Source organism: Crotalus tigris, unplaced genomic scaffold (genome assembly GCF_016545835.1).
Source record: "Crotalus tigris isolate CLP2741 ecotype Arizona unplaced genomic scaffold, ASM1654583v1 scf7180000024316.1084291, whole genome shotgun sequence".
NCBI classification, from domain to species: domain Eukaryota; kingdom Metazoa; phylum Chordata; class Lepidosauria; order Squamata; family Viperidae; genus Crotalus; species Crotalus tigris.
Genome location: NW_024100488.1, coordinates 162078 through 182925, shown reverse-complemented (window position 1 = coordinate 182925; position 20848 = coordinate 162078). Strand labels below are relative to the sequence as shown.

The 20848-nt window shown below is 48.3% G+C and overlaps 1 protein-coding gene across 3 annotated transcripts in view; it reads left to right on the top strand.

Annotated features, from left to right (window-relative positions):
- NOVA2 (NOVA alternative splicing regulator 2) overlaps positions 1-20219 on the top strand; it is a 69983-nt gene extending 49764 nt beyond the window's left edge. For all 3 annotated transcript variants that reach the window (XM_039325052.1, XM_039325051.1, XM_039325050.1), the window contains 3 exons: positions 10155-10298; positions 15821-15987; positions 18875-20219. In XM_039325052.1, coding sequence (XP_039180986.1) covers positions 10155-10298; positions 15821-15987; positions 18875-19891 — 1328 coding nt within the window. In that variant the 3' untranslated portion in view covers positions 19892-20219. The remainder of the gene's footprint in view (positions 1-10154; positions 10299-15820; positions 15988-18874) is intronic.
- Positions 20220-20848: the final 629 nt, after the last annotated feature.

Sequence of the window (20848 nt, the reverse complement as noted above, 5' to 3'; positions counted from 1 at the left end):
ATGGACTTCAACTCCCAGAATTCCCGAGTCAGCACAGCTGACTCGGGAATTCTGGGAGTTGAAGTCCTTGAGTCATAAAAGAGCCGAGGCTGACTCGGGAATTCTGGGAGTTGAAGTCCATGAGTCATAAAAGAGCCGAGGTTGCCTACCCCTGGTCTAGTTTAACGAAGAGAAGGACGAGGGGGGACATGATAGCAGTGTTCCAATATCTCAGGGGCTGCCATAAAGAAGAGGGAGTCAACCTATTCTCCAAAGCTCCTGAAGGCAGGACAAGAAGCAACGGGTGGAAACTAATCAAGGAGAGAAGCAACCTGGAACTAAGGAGAAACTTCCTGACAGTGAGAACAATTAACCAGTGGAACAACCTGCCTCTAGAAGCAGTAAAGGCTCCAACACTGGAAGTTTTTAAGAAGAGACTGGACAGCCCCTTGTCTGAAATGGTGCAGGGTTTCCTGCCTGAGTAGGGGGTTGGACTAGATGTCCTCCAAGGTCCCTTCCAACTTTACTACTACTACTACTACTACTACTACTACTACTACTACTACTACTACTACTACTATTAAAAGAGGCCAAGTTTGAAGAACCCTGTTTGGAAGTGCTAAATGACCAAGCAATCCTCTACTGGGGGCCTGGTTAGCTTAGCACCGGGTTGTTAAGCCATCATCAGGGTGGCAGCTAACCTAGCTTAGGGGTGTTGTCTGAAGACCTCCTAGCTTGTGGCTGTCTGCCTCCTTGATGGATGGGAGACGTGAGCCCCCGTGCACTCGGGGTAGGGAGTCCCTGAGGAGCGATGCCTTTCATGGAGATCAAGACGGCCGACCAGGAAAAGCTGAGAGAGGCAGATAGGAAAAAGACCTCCTGGGATCCTCAAACACTGATCTCCTCGGCTCTTCCGTAGAAGGAGATCCTCCTAGGCAGGAACAGGGAAGGGGGATCCTCTTTTGAGGGGATTTTGGATTCTGGGGTGCTGGGGGCTTTCCTTTAGAACTGAATTGGGGCCCCAATAGAGCAGTGTTTCTCAGCCTTGACCATTTTAAGGCATGTGGACTTCAACTCCCAGAATTCCACAGCCAGCAATGCTGGCTGTGGAATTCTGGGAGTTGAAGTCCACATGCCTTAAAATGGTCAAGGTTGAGAAACACTGCAATAGAGGATCAGTTGGTCGTTTACGACTTTAGAGGAAGGGTCGGTCTCCAACCTTGGCCCCTTTTAGACTTTTACACTTTTAGTCACCTTAGACCGTTCCCTGTGGACACCCATTTGCAGCAATATCAGGTGAATGAGATGGACTGTGCCCTCTCCAGTGGGCACTCCATCTCCTCGCCTTTTGCAGAAGGGGGCCACCTTGAAAGTAGCAATAATGGCTTTATCTCCAAACAGGTCCCTTAACTGAGGGGGTCCTGGGTGCTCTCTGAGATGGGTTGTTTCCTTGCAGACGTTTCATGACCCATACTAGGTAACATCATCAGTGCTAGAAAGGAGGAGGAGAAAGAGGAGGAGGAGAAGCAGGAGGAGATCTGTGGGGTCCTTGGTGCTCTCTGAACTTGCTGGTTTTCTTGCAGACGTTTCATGACCCAAACTAGGTAACATCATCAGTGCTAGAAGGGAGAGGGGTTTGTGGAGAGGAGGAGGAGGAAGAGGAGGAGGAGGAGGACTGTGGGGTCCTGGGTGCTCTCATGACCTGGGTGGTTTTCTTGCAAACGTTTCATGACCAAACTAGGTAACATCATCAGTGCTAGAAGGGGGGGGGGGGAGTTAACCTAACACTGATGATGTTACGTAGTTTGGCTCATGAAACGTCTGCAAGAAAACCACCCAGCTCAGAGAGCAGCCAGGAGCCCTCATTTCAATCCTGAGCTACACATAGTCTCCTTTATTAGGTCCCTTAAGTGTTGGGTTGACCTCTGCTGGTCGGCAGGTGTCTCCAGCCAACTTGGAGCGCGCTTCTCCAGGGGCATCCAGGCTCTCTACCTTGCACCAGGTGGTCTTCCTCCGGCTGCCACCAAAATCAAAGGGGTGGAAGAGTCTTCCCGGCCGGGCAGATGGAAGCGTTCGCAGGAACCAGTCGGCACATCTGGGAGTAGGCAGTCCTCAGCTTATGACCACAATTGAACACCACGTTTTGGTTGCTACATGAGAAATAACGTTAAGTGAGTTGTGCCCCATTTTATGACTTTCCTCGCCGCAGTTGCGGTTGTTTGATTAGTAACCCAGTTGTTAAGCGAATCCGGTCTTGCTTGTCAGAAGGTTGCAAAAGTGAATCATATGACCCCGGGGGCGCCGCAACCGTCATAAATGTGAGTCAGTGGTCCAGCATCTGAATGTCAATCACGTGACGGTGGAGATGCTGCCACGGTCCTAACTGTGCAACAGGGTCGTAAGTCCCTTTTTTCATTGCCGTTGTAACTTTGAACGGTCACTAAGCAAATGGCTGTAAGTAGAGGACTAGCTGTAAACTTGGATGGATCTTGTCCTATCCTGGCTTATTGTTTTTGCAGAGCGGCCCTCGTCTTTAGCCTCCTGCGGTCCTTGATGGTCCAGGCAGGGACTGGCTGCAGGTGTGCAAGGTGCCCGTGGAGGATGCTGGGATGACAATCGAGAGAGCATGGCGGTCCGGGCGGTGACGGTGGCCGGGGATTTAATCAGGCACCTTAAGCCGATTTGACGGGGATGCTGGCTTAAACTGAGCACATGATTGTGGAAGCTGCAGTTTAGCTTGCTCATCTCCTAAAGCAGCTTTTTTTTTCAACTTTGGCAACATGAAAGGTGGATGGACTTCAATTCCCAGAATTCCCCAGCCAGCCTTGGCTGGCTGGGGAATTCTGGGAGTTGAAGTCCACAAGCCTTCAAGTTGCCAAGCTTGGACATCAGCACCAGAAACTAAGCCACTCAGCTTTTAATGGATCACCTGGCTTTTGGTTTCTGATTCCAAATCAGGAGTGAACAACCTTGGTAACGTTATGATGGATGGACTTCAATTCCCAGAATTCCCCAGCCAGCCGTGGCTGGCTGGGGAATTCTGGGAGTTGAAGTCCACAAATCCTAAAGTTCTCAAGGTTGGAATTACCTCTGATTTAGAACCAGAATGCGATCAACAGACAGCACTAAAAAGAAACTAAAAACTAAAACAGAAGCAACTGAAAGACAGAAGGCAGAACTCAGAGCTGGGGGGGGGATGAAGAGAGAGGAATTATTTTCAGAGCTCAAGGTCAGCCGATCACATTGATTTGGGGAGGGTCAAGACTTCCCCCCCCCCCAGTTCTAATTAAATTGAGAGTGAGTTTTGGCAGAGGCAAGGATGCCGGGCACTTGCAATATTGAGGAGGCCTCGAAATGGAATTAGTTGGACAGAAGACAGTTTTTCTGGTTTAACCCAGTGTTTGCAAGCCGGGGAGAAGCCTGGCAAGGGTGCAAAGAGTGAAGGGGGCCTTGATTTTTATTATTTACTTATATCCCGCCTTTATTTCTTTTGCAAATCACTCAAGGCAGTGAACATAACTGACGCAGCTTCTTCTATTTGGCCCACAACAACAACCCAGTGAGGTGGGCTGGGAGGGACTGGCCCAAAGTCACCCAGCCGGCTTTCATGTCTAATATGGGACTAGAACTCACCATCTCCTGGGGATTGGCCCAGAGTCACCCAGTTGGCTTTCATGCCTAAGGCAGGACTAGAACTCCCCGTCTCCTGGTGATTGGCCTAAAGTCACTCAGCTGGCATTCATGCCTAAGGCAGGATTTGAACTCATGGTCTCTTCCTTTCCAGCCTGGTTCTTAACCACTAGACCAGGGATAGGCAACCTTGGCTCTTTTATGACTCGTGGACTTCAACTACCAGAATTCCTGAACCACCATGGGGGAACTATGGCCCCCTCATGACTGGTGGACTTCAACTCCCAGAATTCCTGAGCCAGCATGAGGGAACTATGGCCCCCTCATGACTCGCGGACTTCAACTCCCAGAATTCCTGAGCCAGCATGGCTCAGCTTGGAAACCTCTCCCTTTCCCCTCAGCACGGCTGGCTCAGGAATTCTGGGCGTTGAAGTCCACCAGTCATAAAAGAGCCGAGGTTGCCTATGCCTATCCCGCCCCTAGACCAAACTTTTCAAGTTTTCAGAGAAGGAGGCCTGAAAAGTCATGCCGAATTTTCTCCGCGTCGGAAGGTAGAAACGAGGAAAAGCTGCTTTCCCTTGGCTGATCAGCTTGGGCTCCGATACAGTTCTAATGACTTAGCTGCTTTAATCCACCTGAGAGGGAATTCCTTTAAGTGGATTTGGACTGAAGATCCCTCTGCTGAGAGGAACCCTCACGTGAACCCTCCAAGACGTCCAAGAATAGACGTACATTGAGTTTCTCCCTGTCTCCCTCAGGAAGAGCCTTGAAAGATGGCTTGTTTTTAAACTGGAACGCATTGTAGTTAAGCCAGGTTTCTACCAATAGTTTAAACGTGTTGTCTGGAGGGACGCCACAGTGACCCCTTTGAAGGCTACGGTCAAGTGGAGGGAAGCTGAGATGGGTGCATTTGTTGGCGACGAGCGTCGGTACCAATTGATGCGGCGCATTGGAAGAAGAGAAAAAGAGAAACATCAAATAGACATTATTAAGCATGTTGGCTGGGGAATTCTGGGACTTGAAATTCATGCATGCTGCCTGGGCAATTCTAGAAATTGAACGTTGTGCATCCTGACTAGGGAATTCTGGGACTTGCAGCCCATGCAGGCTAGCTGGAGAATTCTGGGAGTCAAAGTCTGTGCATGCTGGCTGAGGAATGCTGGGATTTGAAGTCCAGACATCTTAAAGTTGCAAAGGTTGAGAAACCCTGGATTAAACCCAATCTTTTATATACTAAACCTGGTTAACGGAACTGACACCCTTTTAATATATACATGCATCAGCTGATAGCAAATATTCACTTTTAGGGTTTAGGATTATCCCTTTTCGACAGTGCCCGCTTGCAAGTATCGGGGAGAAACCCCACCACCCTTGTCTTTTGTAGGAAGACCCATGTGTGTGGCCACAATTCCTGGGCCCAGCTTCAAAAACAAACATCTGAAGGAGAAAGGACCAGATTCTTAAGGTAACCAAGGGCAACGGAAAGCATCTTTTAAAGAAAGAAAGTTATTTTCCAGGAAGTAAACAGAACATCTGTTATTCTCAGCTCCCAGGCCCCAAAACACACAAAGTGGATAGTTAGAAACTCTGATGACTTTTCTGTATTAGTGAGTTATGCCAAGATCAAGGATTGTCCAAGCTTGGCAACTTTTGAGACTTGCGGACTTCAACTCCCAGAATTCCCCAGCCAGCCATGCTGCCTAAAGCATTAAAGCCAGATGGGTGACTCTGGGCCAATCACCAGCAGGTGGTGAGTTTGAGTCCCGCCTTAAGCACGATAGCTGATTGGATGACGGGGCCAATCACCAGGAGGTGGCGAGTTTGAGTTCCGCCTTAAGCATGAAAGCTAACTAGGTGACTGTGGGCTGATCATCAGGAGGTGGCGAGTTCTAGTCCCGCCTTAAGCATGAAAGCTAGCTGGGTGACTTAGGGTCAATCCCACCCTTTCAACCCAAACCACCTCACATGAGAACGAAGAAGTATTAGGTATATTTTCCGCCTTGAGCTATTTCCAAAAATAATAAAGGTAGAATTTAAAAAAAAAAAAAATTAAAGGCGTGGGAAGAAGGTCACAAAGTCTTCTGAAAAAGGAAAGGTATTTTTTAGGCCCAAAAACTCCAGAGTGAAAGGAGAGTATCTAGAGCAGGGATATCCAACCTTGGCAACTTTAAGACTTGAGGACTTCAACTCCCAGAATGCCAGGGAAACTTCGGGGTATCCCTGCTCTAGATACTCTTCTTCCACCCTGAGAATTTTGAGAATTTTCCCTGCCCTGAAGGGAAGAGCTAGCAAGAGCTTCGGGCTGGCTGACACTGCAAGGAGTGGACTTGATGGATCCATTTCTTTGTCGGCAAGTGCATTGACTTCCCGCACATTTATTTCAGGCAGGAGCGCTGAGTTGCAAGCATTCCAATAAATTCTGTATGGCTGCAAAAGAAAAAAAAAATGGCTTTACTTTGCCTGCAATCCATCTCTCGTCTGACAGTTCTCTAGGGTGCACCCAATTTCTAATCTCTGTTTGTGCAAATCGCTTTAACTCCATCGGCTAAAGGCCTCCCAGCCGCACACTTGGAATGTTTGAAAGTCTGGGTAGTTTTAATCTTGTCTCTTGTCTCCGCGTTGCTGGGTTTGTATGTGTCGTTCGCTATATTCCGGGGATCCAGCTTACGATCCAGTCTGTTTTGCAAACCTGCAAAGGTGGATTAGGCCAAGTTTATTTTCATAAAGCATTAGTACCGCCTTTTCGAAAGCTTTAGTACGGCCACACCTGGAGTACGGCGTCCAGTTTTGGTCCCCACATGACAAAAAAGTTGTTGAGACTTTGGAAAAAGTGCAGAGAAGAACAACTAAGATGATCAAAGGCCTGGAGACTAAAACATACGAACAACGGTTGCAGGATTTGGGTATGGATAGTCTAGAGAAAAGAAGGACTAGGGGGTTCATGATAGCAGGATTCCAATATCTGAGGGGTTGCCCCAAAGAAGAGGGAGTCAAGTCTTGGGTCTCCTGCTTGAGCAGGGGGTTGGACTAGAAGACCTCCAAGGTCCCTTCCAGCTCTATTAGGATTTGAAATTTACTCCTGTGCCCGAACATGAGTTGAAAATCCCCCGCTTCCTAGGGTGGGCTTAGATTCTAGAGCAGTGGTTCTCAACCTTTCTAATGCCGCGACCCCCAACCGGTTGTAAGTCGAGGACTACTCAACCGGTCGTAAGTTGAGGACTACTCAACTGGTGCAGCACCGTTTGCAGAACGGGACTTTTGGCGGGCTCAGCAGGGAAGAGACAGCCTGGACAATTCCTATTGGCTTTTGAAAGCCAATCGAATTAGACTCTATTCAAGAGAGTCTATTCTATTGGCTTTCCAAAGCCAACAGAATAAAAGGGAGTAGCACAGCTAAGGAAAAGGGGGGGGGGGAAATGGCGGACTGCGTTGTTTGGCGACCCCCGTGAAATGGTCTGGGGTCCCGACCCACAGGTTGAGAACCACTGCCCTAGAGGGCTTTCCATCCAATGATCCCCCATCGCTGGTTTTCATCTATCCCGAACAGCCGCGACGGTCTCCATGGGGAACCTTAGCCTTCCCTTCTGTAGGTCACCAAGAAAAACAGGGCAAGGCGCTCCGTTGTGCTGTGGGGTTTAGGTTGGTTTAAAAAAAAAAAAAAGGCAGTGGAAGAGAAGGCATCTTTGTGTGCCTATGTGAACGAGAGAGGCCTGCTCTCTCAATTGGGAGAGTTTAATGAAGCATTGGGGGGGGGGGAGAGAGACTTTTGCAATTGGAGGAGCAGCGCTGAGACCAGATCACATGTTTTTCTCACCAGCTTCTCCATCACATCTTCCCGAGCCTAGGTGAGACGGCAGCCGAAGTAGGTCAGCCTCCTTCCAGGGTAACAAGCTCTATACAGGAGCAACCCCTCCGTTTTCGGGTCAGGTTAAAAATAGATGCTCCTGAGCGAAAGGGAAGGGATGGATTGGGAAGGTCGGAGAAGAGCAGGCTCCCTCCCTGCATCCTTGCGCCGCTCGCCATATGCTTCCCAGAGAAACGCCAAACCAGATTTAATGTTATTGTTGTTGTTGCAATCAAGGTGTGTCTGTGTCTGTGTCTGTGTGTGTGTAGAGGGGATTGTAAGCAGGGTGGAAGGCAGGAAGTCCTTTCGCTCAGACTCCAGAGTTGCCTTGAACCCCAAGATGGGCGCAAATGCACTTGCCCATAATCCTACGAGAGGCAGGCCTGTGACTCACATCCATAATTGAACTCAACATTTCTTAAGGGGGTTTTGCCCCGTGTTGCAACCTTTCTCGCCACCGCTGTTCTGTGAATCGCTGTGGTCGTTAAGGGAGCAACACAGTGGTTAAGTGAGTCCGGATCCCTCGTGGACTTCGTTCGTCAGGAGGTGGCAAAAGGGGATCACGTGACCCCAGGATACTTCTGCAACCGTCAGTGGCCAAGTCAGTGACCAAGCATCTGGATTTTGATGGCGGGTTGCTGCAATGATCCTAGGTGTGAAAAACGGTCCTTAGTCACTTTTTCCGGCGCCGCTGTAACTTCACACAGTCACTAAACGAATGCTGTAAATCGAGGACTGCCTGTCCTGGAGAATGCAACCGTTTTGGCATCCTGAGAGCTGATTCTTCTCTCTCTCAACTGAGTCATTACGCAATCAAAAGAGGAGGTAAAGCGGCAGCAATTCTCCTCCAATTATATCCAAATATCTGAAAATGCTTCGGCTAAAGGAGTCAGGGCAAAAATTAATATTTTAAGCACAGCCGTGGAGGCTGGAAAGTTAGCACACTTGCCACAGCTCTGTTGGCTTGAGTCTCTTGGACAAAATCGTAACGGCATTCTCTCTCTCTCTTTTTTTTTTTTTCGTAACGAAACTCTCATTTTGAGCAGACAGAGCAAATTAGATTATGCTACTGATTATTAAATTACAGCAAAGCCACTTTGCTTCAAGCCTGCAGTTTCAGGATCGGCTTTTCCCTGGTGCTGGAAATAGCTGCAGTCAGAGCTTTGGATTGTAATGCGAGGATGAATGAAACAGCTCCATTCACACAAGCGTAAGAAAACCACAGTTGCCACTGAGGTTAGGGGAAGACTGTTCCGAGGCGGAGTTTGAAAGTGAGGGCGGAGTCAAAGTGGGTGAGGAATAAAAAGAGTTTTGTTCAGCTTGGAAGCAAAGTCAAGCTTCTAGTCCTCAGGATTGCAGAATGGAACACAGAATACTGAATAACAGAGTAACAGAATAATAGAAGAACAGAGTTGGAAGGGACTTTGGGGGTCTTCTAGTCCAAGTCCTGCTCCAGCATTTGCCACTTATAGGGTTTATAGAATGGAATAAAATATAGAAAAGGGTTTATTATATTCTATAAACTATTTATAGGGAGAATAGAATAGAATAGAATAGAATAGAATAGAATAGAATAGAATAGAATAGAATAGAATAGAATAGAATAGAATATAGGAAGAGAAGAAAGATGAATAGAATAGAATTCTGATTGTTCTACCCATTGTACAGGTAGTCCTTAACTTACAACAGTCCAGGATTACCTGTATTTATACGGTGGCCGGATTAGGTGTGGTTTTTAGTTGTTAATTAGGGTGTTGATGGCTGTTCAGGTGTTGATTGTAGTTTCAGATTCAGTGCCGAGTTGGAGAACTAAGAGTTGTGGGATGGGCCAGTACCCGGAGAATATGACTTCGCTTTCTGCAGAATAATTTATTTGTAGGTAGTCCTTAATTCGACGATGCGGCTACAGTTATTATGGGGAAAAGGGATCGGGTTAGGAGAAGACCCCAGTTGTGTGTCTCTCGCTTCCTTCCTCCCCATCTTTTAATTATAAACATTATTGTTGTTGCTATTTATTATTTTCACCTTTAAAGGCTTGTGATGTTCGTAAGCCACCCAGAGTCACCTTTAGCCTAATAAATACATAAAAATAAATTAAAAGTCCGGATCCCAGCTGCAACCTTCCTGCCCTTTGCAGTTCTGGTCTGAAAGCTACACAAAGTGACCCCATTCCATAATGGGCCTCAAGGCTCAAGCCCAGTTATAGATGGTGCTCAACTTACGACTCGAAATTTCGCCTGCCACCCAAGATAGTTGTTAGGCGACTTTTGTCCCATTTTACGACCTTGCTCGCCACGGCTCTTAAATGAATCCCTGCGGTTAGTGGAGCGAGTCACACGGTTGTTAAGTGAATCTGGCTTCCCCCGTAGACTCTGGTGGTTAGCAGGTTGGAAAAGGGGATCACTTGATCCCGGGACCTGGCAACCGTCATAAATATCAACCCGGTTGCCAGGCGTCTGAATTGTGATCACATGACCCCAGGGAGACCGCGATGGTCGTAATGGGAAGCCAAAGGGTCGTAAGTCACTTTTTCCAGTGCCGTTGTAAGTTGGGATGGTCGCTAGCAAGCGGTCGTAATTCGAGGACTCCCTGGAGTCGTTTCCTAGATTCACCGCAGCCGGCAAAAGTGGCGGCTTTTGCTTGATCGGGAATGTCTGCGACGCCTCGCGAGATTTTTTTGCCTCTGTTTCCTTTCCTGCAGAAGAGGGCGAGTACTTCCTTAAGGTCCTGATCCCCAGCTATGCCGCCGGATCCATCATCGGCAAAGGGGGTCAAACCATCGTCCAGCTGCAGAAGGAAACTGGAGCCACCATTAAGCTCTCCAAATCCAAGGACTTCTACCCGGGTGAGTGGCCCCGTCCACCTTTCTCCCCACGAAGCGCAGCAGAGCGGCATAAAACGGCACGTTCTGTTTGGCTTCGGGGATATTACTTCTTCTTCTTTTTCTTTCTCTAAATATTATGGAGGTGCATTGTACATTTCCAGACAAGTATTAACTCCAAAACGGAATGCAAGGAAATCCTTGGCTTACGACCGCAGTTGAGCAATTCCCCACCCAGCATGCTATTGAATTTTAAGACGGGTGGACTTCAACTCCCAGAATTCCCCAGCCTGTATGCTGGTGAACTTGAAAACAGATGGACTTCAATTCCAAGAATTCCCCAGCCAGCGTGGACTTCCTCTACTAATTGTCTTAGCTTGATGGGGAATTCTGGGAGCTGAAGTCCGCAGGTCTTCAAGTTACCAAGTTTGAGAAACCCTGAGGAAAAGACTTGCTGTGTTTCTGCTTGAGCTGTGCTGAGGCTGTGAAGTCTTGTCTTGCAGGGGTGTGATGGGAATTGTAGTTCCAAAGCCCCCAGAGGTTTCTCAGCAGGGACAACCTGGTCTAGCTCTCTCCATTCCTCCTCTCATGACCTTGGACCTTTTCCTTTGCATCTGGCTTTGTCTCCATTTCCCTGTTCAGGCCTTCCACCATCTGAATGGTGCCCAATCCTATAGAATAGAATAGAATAGAATAGAATAGAATAGAATAGAATAGAATAGAATAGAATAGAATAGAATAGAATAGAATAGAATAGAATAGGGAATGGAATGGAATGGAATAGAATAGAATAGAATTACAAATAAGAATAGAATAGAATAAAATAGAATAGAATTACAAATAAGAATAGAATAGAACAGAATAGAATAGAATTGAAAGTAGAGTAGAATAGAGTAGAATAGAATAGAGTAGAATAGAATAGAATAGAGGAATGGAATGGAATAGAATAGAATAGAATAGAATAGAATAGAATTACAAATAAGAATAGAATAGAATAAAATAAATAGAATTACAAATAAGAATAGAATAGAACAGAATAGAATAGAATAGAAAGTAGAGTAGAATAGAGTAGAATAGAATTACAAGTAAGAACAGAACAGAACAGAATAGAATAGAATAGAATAACAGACTTGGAAGGGACCTTGGAGGTCATCTATTCCAACCCCCTGCTCAGGCAAGAGACCCTATCCCATTTCAGGCAAATGGTCGTCCAATCTCTTCATAAAAACTTCCAGTGTTGGAGCATTCCCTATCCTATCCTTCCATATTCAGAGAAGGTCCGGCCGACCGAAGGATCTGCAGAGGGCAACCCTGGGCACGGGTTGGGACGGGGTGGGGAGCAGGGAAAAGCAAGTCCAGGCTACAGAGGTGACTGGATGAGCCTGGGCATCCCTCCTCTTGCCCTCTTTTTGGGTCTCTTTAATCCCAGCTGGGATTGAAGGACAAACAACCCTTGGGGTGGGGCAGCCCGGCTAAGCCGCTTTGCCTTCTCAAACCCTCCATAGCTGTTTTAGAGTGGCTGGCCAGGAAATCCTCCTGATGCAAATAAAATATATATATATATATATATATATATATATATATATATATATATATATATATATATATATATATATATATATAAAGGATGCTTGGGCGGATGAAAAAGAGAGAGAGAGAGGAAGAAATCAGCCTGGATGGTGTTGCCATGGCGATGGGGAGCAGGTGCCCTATTTGCTGGCAGCTTCCAGGAGGGAGCCCTCCCCCCCTTTCCCTTCCCTCCCCTCCCCTTTTCCTCCAAAGGGAAATGAACCCTCTCTATTTGACAGGATTTGGCAGGAGTGGAAAACGTAGCGTCAAGAGGCAGAGCCAGGTGCCCTTGACGGCGCCTGGCGCTTTGGGGGCATTTTAGCTGCCTGCATTTGCAAAAAAATTGCAATTTTTTTTGCAAATTAAACTCGGGGAGGGCTGCTCTCTTCCTATGCCCCGGGCAATCCTGCTGAAAAATCCGACACTGGTTTAAAGTTCCTGCTGCTGGCTGGGCTTTCTCTGAACGTGGAAGGGCAGCTTCTGGTGCCAGTCAGAGGAGGGAGGGTTGGCGAGGGTGGCAGGCCTGGGCAGGGAAATGGACACAAAGGGAGACTTGGGTTTGGCTAGTCTAGAGAAAAGAAAAAACGGGGGACACGATAGCAGTATTCCAGTATCTGAGGGGCTGCCGGAAAGAAGAGGGGGTCACGTTATTCTCCAAAGCACCAGAGGGCAGGATGAGAAACAATGGTTGGAAACTGATTAAGGAGAGAAGCAACCTGGAATTAAGGAGAGACTTCCTGACAGTGAGAACAATGAACCAGTGGAACAGCTGGACACCAGAAATCGTGGGCGCTTTATCACTGGAGGTTTTTAAGAAGAGATTGGACAATCATTTGTCAGAAATGATATGGGGTCTCCTGCTTGAGCAGGGGGCTGGACTAGAAGACCTCCAAGGTCCCTTCCAGCTTCTATTCTATTCCATTTGATTCCTCTATTCTATTCTATTCCACTCCATTCCATTCCATTCTATTCTGTTCTATTCTTTTCTATTCTGTTCTATTCTTCTATTTCATTCCATTATTCTATTCTATTCTATTTTTCTGTTCTGTTCTATTCTATTCTATTCTATTCTATTCTATTCTATTCTATTCTATTCTATTCTATTCTATTCTATTCTATTCTCTATTCCAGTGGTTCTCAACCTGTGGGTTGGGACCCCATTTGGGGTCGAACGACCATTTCACGGGGGTCACCAAACCATGCTGTCCGCCATTTTTTCCCCTTTCCCTAGCTGTCCTACTCCCTCTTATTGGTGGCCACACCCCCTTGGGGGTCACCACAACATGGGGAACTGTATTATGGGGTCACGGCATTAGAAAGGTTGAGAACCACTGCTCTATTCTATTCTATTCTATTCTATTCTATTCTATTCTATTCTATTCTATTCTATTCTATTCTTCTGTATTCTATTCTATTCTATTCTCCATTCTATTCTATTCTTCTCTATTCTCTATTTTATTCTATTCTACTCTATTTCTATTCTATTCTCTATTCTCTATTCTCTATATTCTATTCTATTCTATTCTATTCTATTTTATGGATGCTTGGATTGAGAATTGCCTCTGCATTTTAAAATTCAGACTCTTAGTTTGGGGACGGGGAGAAGCAGCCTGCAAATAAAAAAAAAAGAAAGAAAAGAAAAAAAGAGGGGGGTCTTCTCTGGATCAAAATCAGGGGTGCTACAATTATTCTGCACCCCAATTTACACCCCTGGAAGCGTGAATTTTGCTTGGGATCTTCTGCAGACGTTTTGCATGGGATGTTTTGCAGCAACAGAGTTCTGGGGCGGGGGGGGGGGGAGAGAACAGAAAGGAAACAGGAAAGGCCGGCTGGGCAGGGCCTGACCAGACCGGCCGGCGGGGGGAAACGGATTGAATGGCAGGAAATGCGCCTGGTGATAAGGTGAAGGGCAGGACACGGGCTGGGGGGCTGCCCTTCAGGGCTGGCGAGGCCTGAAGCCGATGAAGAACAGTTGCAAGATTTGGGTCTGGCCAGTCTAGAGAAGAAGAAGGTCTAGGGGGGACGGGATAGCAGCGTGCCAGTATCTGGGGGGCTGCCCCAAAGAAGAGGGGGTCAGTTTATTTTCCAAAGCGCCTGAAGGCAAGACAAGAAACGATGGATGGAAACTAATCAAGGAGGGAAGCAATGGCTGGCTGGGGAATTCTGGGAGTTGAAGTCCACGAGTCTTACAATGGCCCGTATCAGAGCACTCCAAATCTTCTCAAATGGGGGTGTTTCTATGTGCCTGGGTGTCTCTTCCTTAATTTCAGAGGTGCACAGGAGCACATTCTGCACATGCTCAGGAACACCATGGCAGCTTCCTGTTAGCCAGGAATGCCTTCTCCCTCCCAAGTAGGATGCTGGGGGTTCCAATATGGTGATTGGGGGGGGGCTCTTGTGTCTTTTCATACCGTCCCCCCCAAACCGGCTTCCGATGCAACCTCAGCAGAAGATGATTGTGCTGCCCCCCCCCGTGGGCAAGGTGGTCCCCTCTTTTCCTCATCCTCTGGTTGCCTTGGCGACCGTCTCCTCCCCTCCCCCACCAAGCTGCCTCCTCTTGCTGATGAGGGGGTGCTGGTTGCCGTGGCAATGGGCCCTGGAGGCCATTGGGAGGGCGAGAAGAGCCACTGGTGAGTTGCCATGGCAATCGCAAGCCAGAGGATGCGGGGGGGGGACCCATCTTGGGGGTGGGGGGCGTGATTGAGTGGGGGCAAGCATTTGGCTGGAGGGTGCAGTCTTCTAGAAATCCTTATTTGTTCCTTCCTTCCTTCCTTCCTTCCTTCCTTCCTTCCTTCCTTCCTTCCTTCCTTCCTCACTTTTCCTTCCCCTTCTCCTTTTCCTCCTCCTCCCCAATAGGTCAATTAGCAGTCAATTGATATGTATCTTAGTATTTCTCCTTCTCCTCCTTCTCCCCTCCTTCCTTCCTTCCTTGCTTTCTTCCTCCTTCCTCTTCTCCTTTTCCTCCTCCTTCTCCCCAATAGGTCAATTAGCAGTCAATTGATATGTATCTTAGTATTTCTCCTTCTCCCCTCCTTCCCTTCCTTCTTTCCTTCCTTTCTTTCTTTCCTTCCTTCCTTCCTTCCTTTCTTCTTTCCTTCTTCCCTTCCTTCCTTCCTTCCCTTCCTCCTCCTCCTCCTCCTGGCTCTCTTCCTTTCCTGAAGCTGACTGTCGGAGTGGAGCACCTGCTTCCCCTGCCCGAAGCCCTCTCCATAAAAATACAGCCACACGGGGAGAACCAGAGAACTGCAGTGGGCGGGGCCAGAGAGCAAAGTGGGTGGGGCCATGTCATCCCAAGGGCAAAGATTCCCGAATTCTGGACGGAAGGACCCCCGGAGTCGTTTTGCTTTGCGTTTTGAACTGGGACGTCAACGCACAAAGCAAAGGGAATCCTGAAGTGTTCGGCTCTTTCATCTTTTCCCACACAAAATGGAAGGAAGGCAAGCTGGACCCTCCATTTCGGGTCCCTAAAAAGGGAGAATCGGGGTCCAGAAGCCTAGGACTCCACATTTGCAAGGAGTAGGATCAAGTAGCAGCTGAGAGAGAGAGAGAATCTTTCTTCCTCCAAGATCCTGGAGGAAGTTGCCCAGCGCCTGAATTTTGATCCCGAGACATTGGGGATGCTACGAGGGTCGCAAGCGTGGAAAACGGTCGTAAGGCCATTTTTCCAAGGCCATTGTAACTTCAAGCGGTCAGTAAATGAACGTTGTAAGGCGAGGACCACCTGTATTAAATTTATACGCTGCCCGTCTCGCTACCCAAAGCCGTTCGTCGCCGCTTGCCTTTCCAGGAGGAAACCCCTTCCAGGAAAAAGGGACCCAGCTGACCTCAACCCCTTCCAAGGCTGCCGAATGCTCGAATAGAATAACAGAATTGGAAGGGACCTCCAAGGTCCTCTAGTCCAACCCCCTGCTCAGGCAGGAAACCCTATACCGTTTCAGACAAGTGCTATTTTAAAATGTGATTTTTCTCCCATCCAGGGACCACGGAGCGGGTATGCCTCGTGCAAGGCACCGCGGAAGCCCTCAACGCAGTCCACAACTTTATTGCCGAGAAGGTGCGGGAAATCCCCCAGTCTGTGGTGAAACCCGAGTCCGTCAATATCCTGCAGCCACAGACCACCATGAACCCCGACCGAGCCAAGCAGGTGAGGGACGGGGTTGTTTCACGCCGGAGGGGTTTTAAATTACAAGAAGAAAATGCCCTGAAAAGCTATGGTGCTTCTTTCCTTCTTTCCTTTTTCTTTCTTTCTTTCTTTCTTTCTTTCTTTCTTTCTTTCTTTCTTTCTTTCTTCCTTCCTTCCTTCCTTCCTTCCTTCCTTCCTTCCTTCCTTCCTTCCTTCCTTTCTTTCTTTCTCTCTCTCCCTCCTTCTCTCTCCCTTTCTTTCTGTCTTTCTCTTTCTTTCTCTTTCTCCTGTCTCTCTTCCTTTTTCTTTTTTTGTTTTTTCTTTCTCTCTTTTTCTCTTTCTCTCAATTTCTCTCTCTCTCTCTCTCTCCCTCCCTCCCTTCCTCCCTCCATGCAAGCTTCATATAGAGCAAAAAGATTGGATCACAGGTCTGCATTTTCCCTGGATTGTGCCGTTGCTATGACAACTAGTTGTGGGCTGTGGCCACAAGCCGGGCACAAAGATGATCCCACATTTTACACAGAAGGCAGGAATGTGGTAGAGGAGTCACTTTATCTACCCGCCTGGATAGAGGCGGAAAGAGGGAAGGTGTTCCTTAAATACATCCTTCGCTTCTAAAAATACCTTCCCTTTTTCAGAAGACTTTGCGACCTTCTTCCCACATTCCTATGAAAATGCCTTTTTTAAAAAAATTTTTTTTTTTTAATCCTGCCTTTATTATTTTTGGAAGTAACTCAAGCTGACAAAGATATCTAACACTCCTTCTCTCAAAACGTTTCTCTCAAAACGACAACCCTGTGAGGTGGGTTGGGCTGAGAAAGTAGAATTTGACCCCAAGTCAAAGGGGAAGCTCAATTCACTTAACAATCAGGTTACTAGCTTAACATCTGCAGTGATCCACTTAACAACGGTGGCGAGAAAAGTCATAAAACAGGGCAAAAACCACTTAACAAATTTCTCACTTAGCAACATAAAAGTTGGGTTCAACTGTGGTCGCAAGTCAAGGGCTACCCATATCCACTCCCATCGCCAGAGCCAACAGCATTATTAAAGCAACACACCCAAGCACAAACAAACACAAGCACACCATCTAGTTCAAGGCTCCGCACATTTAATTATAATCTGAATTTTGGAAGTATAACTTAAGCCAGGGGTAGGCAACCTTGGCTCTTTTATGACTGGTGGACTTCAACTCCCAGAATTCCTGAGCCAGCATGGGGGAACTGTGACCCCCCCTTCATGACTGGTGGACTTCAACTCCCAGAATTCCTGAGCCAGCATGGGGGAATTATGGCCCCTTCATGACTCGTGGACTTCAACTCCCAGAATTCCTGAGCCAGCATGGGGGAACTGTGACCCCCCTTCATGACTCATGGACTTCAACTTCCAGAATTCCTGAGCCAGCATGGGGGAATTATGGCCCCTTCATGAATTGTGGACTTCAATTTCCAGAATTCCTGAGCCAGCACGGGGGAACTATGGCCCCTTTGTGACTCGTGGACTTCAACTCCCAGGATTCCTGAGTCAACATGGGGGAATTATGGCCCCTTCATGACTTGTGGACTTCAACTCCCAGAATTCCTGAGCCAGTTAAAGTCCACAAGTCATAAAAGAGCCAAGGTGGCCTACCCCTGGATTAATCCCAGTATCCACGGAATGCCTTCTGACTAAAGCCGTGTGCGGTCGCTCTGCTGTTCTGCAGAGGCACCCCCAAAACTTCCCTGAGCGCATCCTTGTCTCCTAAAGTCACCATCCTGGCACAGAACCAAGCAGCCAAAGTTAGCGTCTGGGCCTCGTGCATCATGTATATTTCCCCCTGCTTGTTGGTAAAGAGCACCTGAGGTTCCAGCTATAAGTAGAACAAGTTTTCCTTTCCTCTCGTGGGTGCATTTGGGCATGTGTGCCTGTGTGTACGCTCAGACACAGATTTCACTTTCTATCATGTCTAAGATGGAACGCCTGCAGCCCGAACACGTCAAAACTTCGCCAGTCCCTCCATTTAAAGGGCATTGTCAGAAAGCAGGGGGGGGGGGGCAATCCGGAAGTGTCCTTCTTCAGGGCTTCGATGGAGGGAGAAGGACGCTGTCCGTGGTGCTGAAGGCAGTTTTGCAATGAGGCTGCCTGGCAAATAAAGAATATAGGATAATTTTTTTTTATTTAAAAAAAAGGGGGGGAGAGGAAGAAAATGAACGGGCCTGCATGGTCTGCTATTTATTTTATACGACTTTTTAACTTGCCACTGACAAAGACCCGGGTGAATTGGATTGCAGAGGAGCTGAGGTTGTCCTCGACTTACAACAGTTCGGCAGTTACAGTTACATTTCCCACACTTATAACTGTTGTGGCATCCCTGTGGTCCCGTGATCCAAATTTGGATGCTTGGCAAGTGGCTCATATTTATGACAGTCTCCTCATCCCCGGATGCTGTGATCCCCTTTTGCGACTGTCTGGCAAGCCAAGTCCATGGGGAAGCCAAATTCACTTAACAGCCGTGTTACTAACTTAATGACTGCAGTGATTCACTTAACAACTGTGGCAAGAAAGGTCATAAAATGGGGGCAAGTCTCACATAACGAATGTCTCACTTAGCGATATATATATATATATATATATATATATATATGGGCTCAAGTGTGATTGTAAGTTGAGGATTGGCTGGCCCACTTTGCAGGGTGGTTAGAATTTCTGAAAATACATTTATATCGATGAGCGAGTGATTCATTCAATTGCTACTTTCACCTGGTGGGATTAACATGATGGTCTGGTTCCCACGACACACTAGCTCGGAAACAACACAATCCCATTTTAGCACAGTGCTCCATCCTGGCACCTATCAAAGGAGCCTCATGGGAAAACAGAAGCCACAATCCCAACTCAATGCTCTTCCTCTTGTCTCCCCCAAATTCAGGCCAAGGTGATCGTCCCGAACAGCACCGCCGGGCTGATCATCGGCAAGGGCGGGGCCACCGTCAAAGCCATCATGGAACAGTCCGGCGCTTGGGTCCAACTGAGCCAGAAGCCCGAAGGCATCAACCTCCAAGAACGCGTGGTGACCATCAGCGGTGAACCTGAGCAGATCCACAAGGCCGTCGACATCATCGTTCAGAAGATCCAGGAGGATCCGCAGAGCAGCAGCTGCCTCAACATCAGCTATGCCAACATTACCGGCCCGGTGGCCAACTCTAATCCAACCGGATCACCCTACGCCAACTCTACAGACGTTCTACCAGCGGCCGCCGCTGCTGCCACTGCTTCAGGCTTGTTGGGCCACACCAGCTTGGCTGGCGTCGGAGCATTCCCGGCTGCCCTGCCCGGTTTTTCCGGCAGCGACCTCTTGGCCATCAGCACAGCCCTCAACACCTTAGCGAGTTATGGATACAACACCAATTCTTTGGGGCTCGGCCTCAATTCGGCCGCCGCTTCTGGAGTCCTGGCCGCGGTGGCTGCTGGAGCCAACCCAGCTGCTGCGGCCGCCGCTAACCTCTTAGCTTCGTACGCCAACGAAGCTTCTACCAGTACCACAGCCCCGGCTGGTGCAGTTGGCGCTTTCACCTTGGGCTCTTTAGCAGCGGCCACCGGGGCGGCCAACGGCTACTTAGGGACCGCCTCCCCGTTGATGGCCAGCTCCTTCCTCGCCACTGAGAAGCTGGTGGAAAGCGCCAAAGATATGGTGGAGATCGCAGTGCCGGAAAACCTAGTGGGTGCCATTTTGGGCAAAGGTGGGAAGACGTTGGTCGAGTATCAGGAGCTGACGGGGGCCCGGATCCAGATTTCCAAAAAAGGGGAGTTTATCCCAGGTACCAGGAACCGTAAAGTCACCATCACGGGCACACCAGCTGCCACTCAAGCCGCGCAATATCTCATCAGCCAGCGAGTAACGTACGAGCAAGGAGTCCGGGCCACCAACCCACAGAAAGTGGGATAAGAGGAGGGCAAAGAGAAGGCTTGGGGGGGGGAGAGGAATAGGTTCAATCAGCCCTTTGAAAAATGGTAACCGCCATGACACCGGCCCCTGCCCAGTGCCCTTCTCTCTGCCACACACACACATCCAGACACACAAACACACAGAGCCCCCTCTGACGGGGAAGCAGCCCTTCATATTCTGCCGGACGTTTATTTCACCAATGGTGTGGCCTGATTGTGTATATATTTCTCTCTCTATCTATCTATATATATATATATGGTGATCTTTTCTTTTCTTTCAGTTGATGAATTTTAATAGAAGAAAAAAAAAGATTTTTTTGTTAAAAAAAGAAAAACAGTCCTCTTTCTTTCCCTCTTTGTTTCTGGGTTTTCCAAGCGAGTCCGATGGAGCAAGGGCAACCTCTGTAGACAGTGTCTTTCTCCTCGAGAGAGCAGACCAGTTTCAGCCTCCCTCGCTGGGCTCCCCGTACCCCTTCCCCACGTCCACCCGGAGCTTGGACCACGGGTGGACGATCACAGGTCGGGTCTGGGAAGGAAAACGGGGGGAACGGAGTTAGGCCTGGGCCGAAAGCCTGACACGAGTCCCGCCGTAATATATTCTGCTTCTCTCTCGTAGTGAAACAAGGGAGCGGGTTTGTGCTTCCGAGTTGCGTCGTTCATTCTAAATCAAGATGAGGTTGGAGAACGAGAGGTTGGGCTGGAGTCCCAGGGAGGGGGGCAACCTTGGCTCTTTTAGGACTGGTGGACTTCAACTCCCAGAATTCCTGAGCCAGCATGGGGGAACTATGGCCCCCTCATGACTCGTGGACTTCAACTCCCAGAATTCCTGAGCCAGCATGGGGGAACATGGCCCCCTCATGACTCGTGGACTTCAACTCCCAGAATTCCTGAGCCAGCATGGGGGAACAATGGCCCCCTCATGACTCGTGGACTTCAACTCCCAGAATTCCTGAGCCAG